At 38.5% G+C, this 14,581-nt stretch overlaps 2 protein-coding genes and 1 non-coding gene across 5 annotated transcripts in view; 2 read left to right on the forward strand and 1 right to left on the reverse strand.

Annotated features, from left to right (window-relative positions):
- LOC122640640 (MLO-like protein 11) overlaps positions 1–8,097 on the forward strand; it is a 69,640-nt gene extending 61,543 nt beyond the window's left edge. For both annotated transcript variants that reach the window (XM_043833857.1, XM_043833858.1), the window contains one exon: positions 7,407–8,097. In XM_043833857.1, coding sequence (XP_043689792.1) covers positions 7,407–7,799 — 393 coding nt within the window. In that variant the 3' untranslated portion in view covers positions 7,800–8,097. The remainder of the gene's footprint in view (positions 1–7,406) is intronic.
- A 1,349-nt stretch (positions 8,098–9,446) lies between these two features.
- LOC122639439 lies at positions 9,447–12,721 on the forward strand. 2 transcript variants are annotated; one of them, XM_043832303.1, is made up of 6 exons: positions 9,447–9,460; positions 9,515–9,714; positions 10,061–10,222; positions 10,855–11,073; positions 12,168–12,509; positions 12,687–12,721. In XM_043832303.1, exons 2-5 carry the CDS (start codon positions 9,520–9,522, stop codon positions 12,507–12,509), a joined length of 918 nt encoding a protein of 305 aa, XP_043688238.1. In that variant the 5' UTR covers positions 9,447–9,460; positions 9,515–9,519; the 3' UTR covers positions 12,687–12,721. The 2 variants fall into 2 exon arrangements, with proteins under 2 accessions (XP_043688238.1, XP_043688237.1); XM_043832302.1 differs by lacking the exon at positions 12,687–12,721 and having other exon boundaries at positions 12,168–12,533.
- A 1,722-nt stretch (positions 12,722–14,443) lies between these two features.
- Positions 14,444–14,517, reverse strand: TRNAI-UAU. Its single transcript has one exon. It is a non-coding gene; the product is annotated as a tRNA-Ile (tRNA).
- Positions 14,518–14,581: the final 64 nt, after the last annotated feature.

Here is a 14,581-nt window from a genome sequence, read left to right on the forward strand (position 1 = left end):
CATGGCGTAGGTCACCATGCAACCTTCTCCAGTGCCAGGACGCCATGGCAGCACCATGGCGACGCCATGACAACTATGCTTTCACACACTCGTCCTGACATTGTTGTTGCCGTGAGTACTGTGAGCCAGTTTATGCATGATCCTTACTCTTCTCATATGGAGGTTGTTCTTCGTATCTTGCACTATTTGAAGTCAGCTCCTGAAAAAGGAATTCTTCTGTCTACACATGGTCACCTACTGATAGAAGCATACACTGATGCTGATTGGGCTGGTTCTGCAGATCGCAAGTCTATTTCTGGGTATTGCTCCTTTGTAGGTGGAAATCTTGTCACATGGCATAGCAAGAAACAAAATGTAGTTGCTCGTTCTAGTACCAAAGCTGAGTTTCGAGCTATGGTACAAGGTATTTGTGAGTTATTCTGGCTTAAAGGTTTACTACAAGATCTTGGTGTTCCTATTCGTCTTCCTATGATGTTGTACTGTGACAACAAGGCTGCAATCAGCATAGCACACAACCCAGTACAGCATGATCGTACCAAGCATGCTGAGGTGGATAGGCATTTCATCAAAGAGAAGTTAGAAGATGGGCTGATTTGTATTGCCTTTGTGACATCTGCTGATCAACTGGCTGATATTTTCACCAAGGGATTGTCTGGGAAATTGTTTCATCCCAATCTAGTCAAGTTGGGCATGATCGACATCTTTGCTCCAACTTGTAGGAGAGTGTTGAGATGGGCTACTTTACCCGATAGGGGTAATTTAGTCCTATTGTTTTAGTTGTTTTATGTTTTATTTTTTATTTCTTTTCTGTATTTTTCCCTCTATCCGATCTCTATTTGGGATTCCTAATTGGAGTGGGAATTCCTAATAGGAATAGGACTAGGGGGGCATTCATACTTTGGTTATGATTTGTGGTTATTATAAATAAGGGGCTGGATGATCGATTCTGGTCATTCAAGCATTCATTCAGTTCTGGTTTTGGTAACAGACATCATTGTAGGCAGATTTCAGTTACAAGAACTCTTAACTGACCCATAAAGAAGAGTTCATTTGAAGGCTGCATATGAGCATAAGCAACATGCTGTTGATCTAGTTCCTTCACCACCTAATATATGATTTTGAAGATGTTGAGATGCTTATGCGAACTATAGAAGGTGTATTCAGTTGGAAGAGTAATTATCTGTTAAGATTGGCTACTTTACCCGATAGGGTAATTTAGTCCTTTTGGTTTTGTTTGTTTTATCTTTTAGTTTTATTATTTTTTCTGTCTTTTCTGTCTTTTTCCCCTAGCCGATCTCTATTTTGGGATAACTAGTTGGAATAGGAATTCCTAATAGGAATAGGCAAGGGGGCATTCCTACTTTCATTATGAATAAGTTGTATTTTTTATTATTATAAATAAAGGGGGCTGGATGATCGATTTGATCATCTAAGCATTCAGATCTCACAGCTGTTTACATGGTATTAGAGCCTGTTCTGATCTAATAAACAGCCTTCTCAGTTTTTTTGGTTTTTTTCTTTCCCTTCCCCCCCATGGTTTATAGCTCTGTGTAGGGGTATTTCTGTCCCCTTTGTAATTTTCCCTTTATTATAAATAAAGGGCCTATCTGATCAATTAGATCATTTAAGCCATGCACTCAAGCATTACAATTTTCTTCCATCTTTCTCTTCTCTCTTTTCTTCTCTCTAAAGTAACTGATTACAAGTCCTAGGTTTTCTACATGGTATCTATTGTAATTTGAGATTATAAATACAAGCATTATGAGGGAGATTGATTAATTTAACAGTTCTCTCCTCTTCCTCATCTTCTTCTCTTTCTCTCTTCTTCCTCCATTCTCGGTTCTGGTTTTCTTCATCTATACTCTTTAACATGGTTTCAGAGCTGAAAATCCTATTGGTGACAATTCCCTTCAGGGGGAGATGACTCCAGTCCAACAAACTATTAGGGAATTTCAGAAGAAAATTAACACTCTAATCTCAAAACCTATCATAGGGGACATTCCAAATACAAGCAGCTCCCATCCACTACAGCACCAGCACCACCACAGTTGTCGACCCTGGAACCAGATCAAACCCCAAGTAACATATCTTCTCCTTCTTCTCCTGATTTACCTATTGCTCATCATAAAGGTATTCGGGCTTGTACCCAGCATCCCATTTCTCATGTTGTCTCTTATGACTCCCTTTCTCCATCCTTTCGTACGTTTGTCTCTTCTCTTTTTTCTATTCGTATTCCCCAAAATTGGCAGGAAGCTTTTACAGATGGAAAGTGGAAAGCAACAATGATGGAAGAAATGCAAGCCTTAAAAATGAATGATACATGGGAACTTGTGGTTCTTCCTCCAGGAAAGAAACCAGTTGGATGTAAGTGGGTGTTTGTGGTGAGGCAGAAGGTAGATGGCACTGTGGATCGATACAAAGCACGTTTGGTTGCAAAGGGATTTACTCAGACTTATGGGATCGATTATCAGGAGACTTTTGCACCAGTTGCGAAACTAAACACCGTCAGAGTGCTACTTTCTTGTGCAGTGAATCTGGGCTGAGAATTACAACAATTAGATGTGAAGAATGCCTTCCTCCATGGAGAACTTGACAAGGAAGTATATATGGACATTCCACCAGGTTTCTCTTGTGATAAAACTAGCGGGAAAGGTTATAAATTGAAGCGTGCTTTATATGGGCTGAAACAGTCCCCCCGTGCTTGGTTTGGACGATTTCACAAGGCAATGGTCTCTGCGGGTTATAAACAGAGCAAAGCTGATCATACCCTGTTTATCAAGAAAAATGGTGAAAAGGTAACTATCCTAATAGTTTATGTGGATGATATTGTGGTTACCGGGAATGACAGTCATGAAATCACCCAGTTGAAGACTTACCTTGGGCAAGAATTTAAAATAAAGGATCTGAGAAAACTAAAGTACTTTCTAGGGATAGAAGTTGCTCGGTCTACTAAAGGCATCTTTCTTTCTCAGAGGAAGTAAATCCTAGATTTATTGATCGAGACTGGGATGCTAGGGTGGCATCCTGCCGATACACCTATGGATGCTACTACCAGACTTAAAGAAAAGGAGGGGACACCGGTCAACAAAGGTCGCTATCAAAGATTGGTTGGTAAGCTCATTTATCTGTCTCATGCAAGACCTGACATAGCAGTATCTGTAAGTATGGTCAGTCAGTTCATGCATGATCCACATTCCTCTCACATGGATGTTGTTATTCGGATAATTCGGTATTTGAAGTCAGCACCGGGAAAAGGAATTCTTTTGTCTCCAAATGGTCATCTTCGTGTTGAAGCATATACTGATGCAGATTGGGCTGGTTCCTCTGATAGAAAGTCCATTTATGGCTATTGCTCATTTGTTAGTGGCAACCTTGTTACATGGTGTAGTAAAAAGCAGAACGTAGTGACAAGGTCTAGTGCTGAAGCTGAGTTTCGTGCTATGGCACAAGGTTACAAGATATTGGTACTCTTGTTCCTCTTCCCATGATGTTATATTGTGACAACAAGGCTGCTATTAGCATTGCTCACAACCCGGTTCAGCATGATCGTACCAAGCATGTGGAGGTTGACAGACATTTTATTAAAGAGAAGTTGGAAGGAGGGCTGATGTGTGTTCCTTTTGTGCAGTCTGCTGACCAGCTTGCTGATGTGTTCACTAAAGGCTTGCATGGGAAGGTTTTTCACCCTACTCTTGTCAAGTTGAGCATGGTTGATATTTATGCTCCAACTTGAGGGGGAGTGTTAAGATTGGCTACTTTACCCGATAGGGTAATTTAGTCCTTTTGGTTTTGTTTGTTTTATCTTTTAGTTTTATTATTTTTTCCGTCTTTTCTGTCTTTTTCCCCTAGCCGATCTCTATTTTGGGATTCCTAGTTGGAATAGGAATTCCTAATAGGAATAGGCAAGGGGGCATTTTTACTTTCATTATGAATAAGTTGTATTTTTTATTATTATAAATAAAGGGGGCTGGATGATCGATTTGATCATCTAAGCATTCAGATCTCACAGCTGTTTACATTATCGTTATAGGTTCTAATGCAGTGCTAATCCCGAACCAGTGAAATCCAGTGAGAGATCAGCTTGCGACAGGATCACTTGTATAGGGATAGAACCAGGTTTGAGAGAAAACCAGATAATTCAATTTCAATCATTCTGATCAGCCTGAAATTCTAGTTGAATCAACAATTCATGCAGTAGATCAAGTCTGTAAAATTTGATATGAATCTGATGGACAGATTTGAGGTAATGAGAGAATCCTTCTGAGGCTAGGATTCTTAAAACCCAGAAAACCAGGGAACTCAATAGCAGAAATTTTTTGCCTCTTGAACCGAAACTGAAATTCATATGCAATTGTGGCAAAGAAAATAAAAGACAGAAAATATTTGATCAGGAATCGCCAACTGATTTGCAGGTCTGGGATCATTCCCAGTACCCCAACCTTGGTATTACCGCCAAGGGTCCTACTCAATCACCACAGCGGGGAGCATTCTGAATCACTGCAAAAGACAAAAACCAAGCTTTCATTCATGAAATTCTTGTGCAGGGTTGTAGCCCCTCACAACCTTATATGAAAGAATCAAAACAGGACTTAAACTAAGCTTAAAATTCCTCCATCCAATAGCTTGTTGTGGAAGTAGTTAATTGACTAAAACTTTACATAAAACAAAGCAGCGTTAAACAAGGCTAGACTCATAGAGATCTATTCCAGCATAATTAAAACACTTAAAATTAGAGTGTCCCAGTGCATGAGGCTCCTGCTACTGCAGGGTCTGGGAGGGGCAAATGTACGCAGCCTTAACCCCTGCTTTGCAGGGGAGAGGCTGTTTCCAAATTAAAACACTTAAATATATATATTTTTTTGGTATAATTTAAAACACTTCAATAACAATTAAACAAAAAATGACTCTTACTAGCCTTATTAATGAGTAGATCCGTATTCTTACAGTTACCTCCTACCCATATTTTAGACCCGTTAAAGAGGCCTATTACAAAGAAAACCCATTGGACCAAAGGCCCACCACATATGTAACCTAACCCAAAGTCCATTTCTGTGTTTTATCTACATCACGTTCAACCCTGAGCTAAAGAATTCACTGAGAGCCTATCACCAGTTCAAGTCACAAATAAATGCATGGCTATTGTTGGAAGATAACATCAAAACTGGTAAAGCATTTAAAATGTTTTCCAAAATATGCTTTGTAATGATCCAATCTTTTGCTCTTACTGTCTTAGGATGTGTGATTCTACATTAAGAGTTTGAGAGTATCCTAAGAAGTTGGTAACTAATACTGAAAATTTTCAGTGTTCACACCGAAGGTCTCTTTCTTGTTTCCTGGTTCCACTTGGATGATGGGTTGATCCATACTTGTAGGGACTGGACTATTAATGTAGGGGGGGTTAGGCTGCAAGAGAACAACACTAACACTTCTACAGAAAATCAGGATCGCAATGAATTTACACACACAATCTAAGAACAGAATATGAGAAATTAAATAACTTGATAACCAGCAATCAGATGTGGCTGAAAATCAGGTCGAATAAAATAGGGATTCTGCTGATTATATGCTCCAAAAATAGGGCTGATCCAGCGGACAGATTTGCGGTAAACTCACAAAACCAGAATTAGAAAGTAACAAGAAACAGATCAAACTCCCAATCAGCTAAGCTGATGGACTTCAAATTTTAGACATAATTAACTCCAACAGCAAGGAACATAATATTAAAAGGAGGACTCAATCCAAGGGTTGCATTGTCCAGAACAGAAAAGTTAATCTCTGCAGCCCAAAATATAAAGTAACAATAACTGTATTCAAATCTCTTCTGAAATAATGGACAACAAGAATGTTTGATGGACAGAAACTATGGATTGAAAGAAACAAGATCAGTCAACACATGCAGATTTGAGACTTGTCAACCCAGTCAACAGATCAAAGAACTTTGATCTGCTAAATCGAGAATGGATAACCCAGAACAGAATCCTGCAGCAAAGGTTAGTTAAACAGCTGTGACAACATTTGAGTAAACCAAGGAAAACAACTGTCAGTTGCAGGATTACCTTGCTGGAATGTTTAGCAGAAAATATGAGAAAGAACAAGAGAAAATAGAATAAGATAAGAAGGATAGGGATAGGGAAGGGCCTCTCACTGTTGTTAACTGTCTCTCATAGTAACGGTATCACACAGCACCAGTACAAAGCCATTCCTTTTTTTTTTTCAACATAAAAACAGATGGGGCTAGTCCACCTTTTTTTGTATTTATAAAATGAATCAAATACAAAGATGGACTCTTCCATGCGTAAGCCATAGGCTGCCAAATCCAATCCAATCTAGATCCCCCCCCCCCTCTTTACAAAATAGAAAGTGAAAGAAATAGAAACTCCTAATTGTGAATTACTAACTAACAATTACAAGGAAATATAAAGTTAATTGAAAATAGAAACAAAATTATAGCAGCATTAAGATAGGATCTTCCTCGTCCCAATATCCCCAATGGTGCCCACAAGATTTCCTAGAGGTCTTCCTCGCACAAGGTGGATTCCATCCCCTGAAATATCTCCCACGTAATGCTGTCCATACACCACTGTTCATGTGAACAGTAACCTCCTAGAACTGCATCAACTATCCTCAACCAAGAGAGAATAAATGAATCCTGGCTGCATGTGGTTTCCCCACAGAATTTTCTTGGAGGCATGGTTGTCAGACCCGGGCTGCTCCATCCCATTAAACCGTCACCAGCCACTAGAATGAAATGAATCACCCTTCATTTACTTCTTCCCATTAACTGGCAAAAACTGTTTACCAAATTCTGTTTTCCGGAACTCAGCTGAGCTGTTTTTTCAACCTTTTGACCTGGCAAAGTTTTCTGGTTATAAATTTGAAATACAGACGAGTTTTTATTATGATTTCATCCAATTTGAAAGTTTTATCTAATAGTAGACCATTTGACCCAGGACGTGCCAGAAAAAACAGTTAGGTGATTGATTGAAGTCTGATTATGATAACTCTTAACTTTGCTCACTAACTAATACTGTCTGCTTGGTTGGTTAGAGAATATTTTTACTACTGTACTGGTTAAAGTGAGAATATCTAAAGCTGTCAGAGTTTGATGGCTATTGTGCAAGAATTGAGTTGTTCCAGAATCCTTGCAAATTAATAAATAGCACAAGCAAGCTTAACTATATTGCCCGAGGACAAAATGGCCTCTTAAGTGTATATAAACAAATACAAGAATTATATGTAGGGAATGATTGATTGATACAATGCTGTTGTTCTCTGAATCCTCCTTAAATCATTCCAAGTTTATTAGATAAACCAGTCGGATGGTTACATGTTCAAATTACAAGTTCTTTGTTGTATTTAAACCCTATAAACAAGATCTTTCATTAAATACGGTCGGTGCTTTTCAGATGGGAACACACTACAAGGCAGCCTTGATCCCACAGAGAATTAGAGACACAATCCATGGTTGGGGAAAGGCAACAAGGAGGAGGCGACGGCATGGACACGTAACTGATGATTCAACCATACACACGGAAGCAAGCACAAGGTTCTCCTGCCTCTCCATAGAGGAAGATGATCAGCTGTTGGTTAAGAGCCCTGCTGCTGGTGAGTACACTGACATTGAGTTGCAACCCATTGCAACTACGACAGCTAGTCCCTCTCCAGTTGCTAATGAGACTTCAAGTTTGGCTGGTATGCCTCTCTTAAAGGTCTCAACTTCTCTTTCGTCCTCAACCTCCGTCACTCTTCATCAAGGCAGAACTCCCAGATCCAATTCAATGCCAAGCAGGAGAGGATGAATGTACTGAGGATCGCCATACATCTTAAGAGTGCTGAACATATAGAGATTGTCCTAGTCCGTAGATGTACAAAGGAATTTATGTAGGAGCTTTGATGGTTTACAAGGGAAATTTTGTAGTGCTAGTTCACAGTTGTATAGGAAGGAAATGCAGTATGGCATCCATTGTAGTCTTATACAGGTGAAAATATAAGGACAAACTGGTGATATTTTGTAAGTTTATCATACTTGCATTTATAGCTGTATTCTTAAGAGACAACAAATGAAACGACTGGAAATATATGACTTTACTATCTGTATTTTGCATCAATAATGGACATGATGTACAAGAAATTGAGAATCATGTAAACTGCAATTTCTTATTCATGGTTGGTGCTTTCCATTCAATGAATGAATCTCTTTTTGAGTCAGTCAGGTGTAGACAACAAAAATTTACTTCAGGTTGTGAAGGTTTGCAGAAGTCTCTGATGAGTTTTGAGCTAAACAAAATTAACTTTCTGGGTAGAGAATATGCTTCCTGTGCCACCTTTATGAACACTGGGAGTTATAACCGGAAAGGAAATCGAGAACAGTTACTAGTTCTTCTTCTTGTCAGTTATTGAAGCTCTGCCTCTCTCCTAAACCTGGTCAGGTTTATACTCTGTTCAAAAACCCTTATAAATATAATGAAAACATTCATTTTGATTTGAAAATCTTTCTGAAATTAAATTCTATGGCTGTCATGTTAATAGCTTATGGTTGTAGAGAAAGCATGGACTCCGTGAACGTCACGCACCCTCAGAGAAAGAAAACCTAAACTAGAACCGCATTCCTTTTGCGTGCAGATGTAGATAAGTGTGTCTGACTCTATTGGTCATAGTTCCCTGTTGTTGCAGCTGGTGCTCGTTTGGGCGCGCGTGAACCAACCGAACAAACCCCTTCCATCACAGCCTTAATGAGTCTCACTGTCTCACATCATTAATTCTGTTGGGTTCTAAATTTGGTGGACAAGTTTCATCATCATCTACAAATATTAAAGCTCATATATCATGAGTTTTATGGTTGAGATAAATTAGTAAATATGATTTGTGGCTTATCAATGAAACCATCCAAAAAGGCCATCCTAATTACTACACATGGTTTGAAGAATTGGAATCGGTGGTGGATCAGAATGGATCAATTCCAATTCCAACCACCTCGAATTGAACCGATTTGTACGTACTTGAACCATGATCCTACTGGGCGATTTAGAGGCTCCCTAACCAGGTGCGCAGTATCCTCTAGAAAGGATTTGTGTCCCAACAGGGCAAGATTTTAAAAACAGGAGTTAGGTCGGAGTTGGGGTCGGCCTGAATCGGTCTGATCCAGCCGATTTTATGCTGTTTGGAGTTGAAATTGGATTTGGTTTTGAAATCAGGAAACGGATCAAGAATCGGTTCAATTCAAGTTGTAGAGTTGAGAAAATTATTAGGAATCAGCCAATAAAATTCTGATTCAAACACTAAGGATTTGGATCGGTGTCAGCCGATTCCCGATCCAATTCAACGATTTTTTAAATCCTGCAACGTGTTGACCCATCCAATCAGTCTAATGGGCAGAAAATGCATTTAAGCTGTTTTTCATTTGCTTGCTTGCCCACCTATGTATTCACCAGAAGAGGAGGGAGAGAGAGAGAGAGAGAGAGTTTGTTGGATATTCAGAGTTTGAAAAGAAAATATAGAAGCGACGCGGAAGGAGGAAAAATGATGCTCGCACCTCGGCCATGGCCGACAGTATTTCCTTCTCCTGCTAAAGTTAGCGGAGGTTTGAGCAGACCACCATACCTCTCCCAAAGTGCTGCTTTCGGTCACAATATTTTCTCCTACTATAACTTTAGTAGCAGAGCTCCTTCCAAGTGTTTTTGCACTGAAAATCAAAAGGAAAATGAAGATTTTGAGGTGAGGAAAGCATCCTTCTTTTAATTTAGTTGAAAATTTTCTTCATTGATTTTATCCCTTTTCGTCCACCCACTAATTTTCCGATCAGAACTTCGATTGTCATCTTTATCCAAGCAAAAAATCATTCTTTCTCGGCTGACAAACCCTTCTTTGGTTTTTTTCGATGATCTGGGTACTATACAAATGTAGATATATTGTTTTGGATCCCTCGAATTTGGCCAGAGCTTAGTTTACACAGGCACACACACCAAAAACATTTTTATACAATAATGAAATTGAGTGAATGCAGAAGCATAACATACTAAATTGGTTCCTGATGAATTGCATTGTTTCCTTTTCATAACAGGGATTTTGTGTGCTCTCCTCCCCCGATGCTCCATGGGACAGTGGGAGCATCTGGAGCACTATGGCTTTGTACTTCTTCAGTGTTCACATTCCTTTAAGTTTTGGTGGGTTGTCTGTTGTTGCTGAAATAATGCATCAGCCTGTTCTTGATCCACAAACAAAGGTGACTCTGACTGATATTCTTGCTCTTCTCCTCAGAAAAGAAAAATATATATGAAACTACAAACTGGCACTAACCATAGAAGTAATGAATAAATTATACAGAAAAGGTTCTAACTTTTGAAATAATAGCTCTCCTAGATGTGTCCTTGAGCCCACATGTATTTTGAAGCTCTGTAAACTTGTTTCATTAGATTACTTATTGTTTTGACACTATCTCTTTTTGGAACTAGACTATTGATCATTGGAAAATGAACCTATATGTGGTGCTAGATTGGTCATGTGATCTGATGGATCATCATGAAATATTTGTACCTAAAAGATGCTTTTAACTGTTCAATGAGGAATTAAAAGGTATAGTAAATCAATGGCTAACTATACTGTTGGATGGTTAGAACAGATTGTTAGATTTTGGGCCATGTCTTGTTGAAGAAAGAGGTGGCCTTATGAATGGTCCAAATTGATGGGATAAATGAAACAGTTTTTATTTCCTTCATGGACATTAGTAGAGGAGTACTTTTGTGGATTTTATAATGTCTTGCGGTTACATTTCTAATAACAGATGTATTTAAGTTTCAAAAACCTTAAGAATGATTACATTCAGACATCAGGACTGCCTTTTCTAACTGATTGCAGGCAACATCACTACTGCTGATAGAAAGTATGGAGTTTTGGGGGGCTCTAGTTCTATTAACGTACACAGCGAAGCCACAATATAAGCTTTCAGATTTGTTTGAAGCTGTCAAGTTTCCAAAACAAAGAAACTGGGTACATGCATCAGTCATGGGATTTGGTTTTCTTATTTTGTTAGTTTTGCTGACATCTGTCCTTGCTGACAAGATAATTGGGCCCAAGGTTAGTGAAATGCACTTGTTTCTCTCCCTCATGGTCATAGATTTGCATATTATTGATGATAAGTAAATTGTTTAGAGTAAAGTGAGAATTGTGTTGCTTCTGGTAGGAGAACTGATGTGGTTACTGATCTTCTCAATATCAAGGTGCCACCCTTGACCTGGCCGCAGAGATTGATATGCAAAAACAGATATGTTTACCAGTCAGTGGAAGAACCGACATAATTAAAATCAGTGATTTTGTTAGAACGACCAACTTGGACAGAATACATGAAATTAAAGTTCTAGTCTAGAGTAGTAAGGTTGACATAATTAAAATCTATGATGTTGTTAGAACAACCAACTTGGACAGAATACATGAAATTAAAGTTCTAGTCTAGAGTAGTAAGGGTTGATGGTTTTGGATCCATCAAACGTTGAAGTAGTAGGCTCAGTTGTGTGTGTTTGGACTGATTAATGTAATGGCCAAGGCTTCTTAAGCAAGGAGTTTTGGCAACCTTGGCTGAATCTTCTCATGCAGGCAGTGTGTCAACTCAATGAAGAGCTTGTAGAGAAGCTTCTGGTGTGTCATATGATTGGTAAATTCTATTAGAACTAAAATAATAGATTTTGTTAGATGGTTATGAATGCTTCATGGAGTTGAGTGTCCAGCAGAAATGAAACAATGTTTGAATGAACATTGTGTAGTTCAGATCGTGATGGTGGTGGTATAAATCACTGGGAAGGCGAGAATCAGGAATGAGAAAAAACTTTGGTGTGGCACCAATAAACGATAAGATCAATTAAAGTCATATGAGATGGTTCGGCCTTGCAACGACGATGGGTACTGTTGAAAGACACAGGGAAGGCCAAAGATGACCTGGGTAGAAGTGTTCAGGAATCAATGCTTGATTATAAGTTAACAAAATTTATGGCATAACAGGTTTTGTATGGTTGACACTAGGTAGTGAGTTTACTTCAATTAGACCAAAATGGCAATAAATCCTATGGTTTTATCATGCTTCATATCTACTAGAGCAAGACTGCAATTATTAATCCCAGTTTCTCCTATAATTGAAGGAGTTAGCTGGTCTGCTGTGAACTAACTTGCTCTTGCAGGTTCTGAACAACTCCATTCTTCAGGAGATCCTTTCGAGTGGATCCATATCAAGAATGGAATGCTTCCTTATCTATTGTTTGATCGCTCCTCTACTTGAAGAAACTGTCTACAGGGGATTCCTATTGAGGTCCCTCAGTACAACGATGAAATGGCATCACGCTGTCATTGTGAGCTCTTGCATTTTCAGTGCAGCACACTTCTCTGCTGCAAATTCTCTACAGTTATTCCTCATTGGGTGTATCCTTGGGTGCTCCTATTGTTGGAGTGGAAACTTGAGCTCCTCTTTGGTCATACATTCCCTGTACAATGCTGCAACTCTGATGGTAACCATTTTATCTTAAGCTCCATTTGTTTCCATGTAAAAAGGTGGAAAAGAAAATTTTTCCTGTAAAATAGGATTTTTCACTGTCTATTTTTATGTAAGATACGAAAAAAGGCATTGAAAAAATAGAAACATTTTATTTCATGTAAAATTTCATTTGCATGAAAAATTTTACAACAAAACAAACAGGGTCAAAAGAGTAGAACAGAGAAAATGTCAAGTTTAACGATTCAAAATGAGCGAGATGCACAACTCAAAATCTTCCTTTCCATGCAAAAGAAGGGAGATGTATCCATTTTTCAAACTCTCGGAGCATACTTCACACTAACTAAATTGCTTTTTCTCAAAGAGGTATCCAATGCATGAGGCTCCAGCCACTGCGGGGTTTGGGGAAAGTTATAACGTTTGCAGTCTTACCCCTGTTTTTATAGAGAGGGTGTTTTCAAACTCGAACTCCTGACCACTTGGTCACAATGGAGCAACCTTACCATTTCTTTTCACATGAGTTGAAATAAAAAAAATATAAGATTTCATGGCTCCCTTGCAAGATGGAAAGGATCACCCCACGCCTTCAGTGCTTTTTTTTTTTGGTTTTAATGAAAGTGTAATCACACAAACCCCACACCAATCCCAAAAGGTTAACAGACTTTTAGGACTGTGAAATAGCGGATATAACGTCTTCAGTGCTTTGCTCATAAGTGGGGCGAGGAAATGGAGATCTGAGCGATATATCAAAAGATTAGTTAAAAGGACTATGGAATGGAAAGAAAAGACCTGCATTCAAAAATTCTTCAATATCAGTAGCGATTCTATTCTATTTTCCTTTTTTTTTTTTTAATCATTCGCATATGGATGTCTCCTATTTATAAATCTATTTTTTTTATTTGTTAATTTATATATAAAAATAATCAAATATCAATTTATTTTTATTTTATATTTATGTTTAGGGAAAGAGAACTCCACCTGGTCGTGCATGCTACTCCTGTGCCTAGACTGTCACATCCCTGATCATTTCCATCTTTGTAGGGGGTGTGGCAGTCATTATGCGCGTCTAGCGCGGGGGCGGCGTTGCACAACCAAGCCTTTCTCCCTTATATTTATTTAACAATCCAAAAATTCACAACCTTGATGGAAGTTGACCATCTTTGACCCGAGTGCATTTGCTGATTTGCATCATGGCTTCTTATTATATTTTGCAAGATAAAAAAAAAGACCCAAAACAAACTACCCTGGGCGCACAGTTTGAGCAGGTGGGTCGATTCCAAATCCAAAAACTGGGAGAGATTTACACGCTGCTTGTTTATATTGGTATCTTATGCATAGGTATCCACATATGTATTGAGAGATGGATGAGAGGAGAGATTATGAAAGCGAAGTACACACTGCATACACCTCTTTTCCCATTGTAATTATACCAAGTGAGAAAGGTTCTCTAAGTTGTCAGGGGAGGATACGGTTGCAACCTCACTTTCTCTCTCCTCCTCAACTGAAAATACCTCGCTGCCCTCCTATGTGTGAGATTTTTCCATCGCACTTTATTGGTGCACTCTTCTATGCCTCTGCTTAGAAAACTCTCTCCCTTATATTAAAGTTCAATCAACTGTTTATAACCTTCAAAAAGGGATTTCAGTGTAAATCTCACAAGGATGAGAACCCTTTACACCCAAGGTATACATACATACATACATACATACGTATTTCAATATATAATTTTCTTTTCAGCATGCATAAATTTGCATTACATAAGAAGTTATAAACTTACAATCTAGTACTTTGATTATTTCCAAAAATTGGCCAGTCATATGATGGAATCAGAAGATAAGTATTGTTATCTTTATAAATTTTAGACTTCAAAATTGTTGTTTGTTGCTAGAAAGGAAAAAAAAAAAGGAGAATATCAATATGATAAAAATATAATTATCTATCATAATAAAATAAAAACAAAGGAAAAACTGGTCCCGGCGGGGCTCGAACCCGCGACCTTCGGCTCATAAGACCAACGCTCTAACCAACTGAGCTACGGGACCACGGGTTTTATAATGTCAACTTCTAGAAATAAGTACTAACTTTGTACCAAATAGCCTGATTCAT

The sequence above is a fragment of the Telopea speciosissima genome, chromosome 9 (genome assembly GCF_018873765.1).
Source record: "Telopea speciosissima isolate NSW1024214 ecotype Mountain lineage chromosome 9, Tspe_v1, whole genome shotgun sequence".
In the NCBI taxonomy this organism is placed as follows: Eukaryota; Viridiplantae; Streptophyta; class Magnoliopsida; order Proteales; family Proteaceae; genus Telopea; species Telopea speciosissima.

Bases quoted from the DNA above. Each gene is read 5' to 3' on its own strand.
- LOC122639439 (XM_043832303.1), top strand. From the start codon at position 9,520: ATGATGCTCGCACCTCGGCCATGGCCGACAGTATTTCCTTCTCCTGCT. The intron at 10,223-10,854 runs GTGACTCTGACT...AACTGATTGCAG, and splicing joins TTCTTGATCCACAAACAAAG to GCAACATCACTACTGCTGAT. The intron at 11,074-12,167 runs GTTAGTGAAATG...TTGCTCTTGCAG, and splicing joins ACAAGATAATTGGGCCCAAG to GTTCTGAACAACTCCATTCT.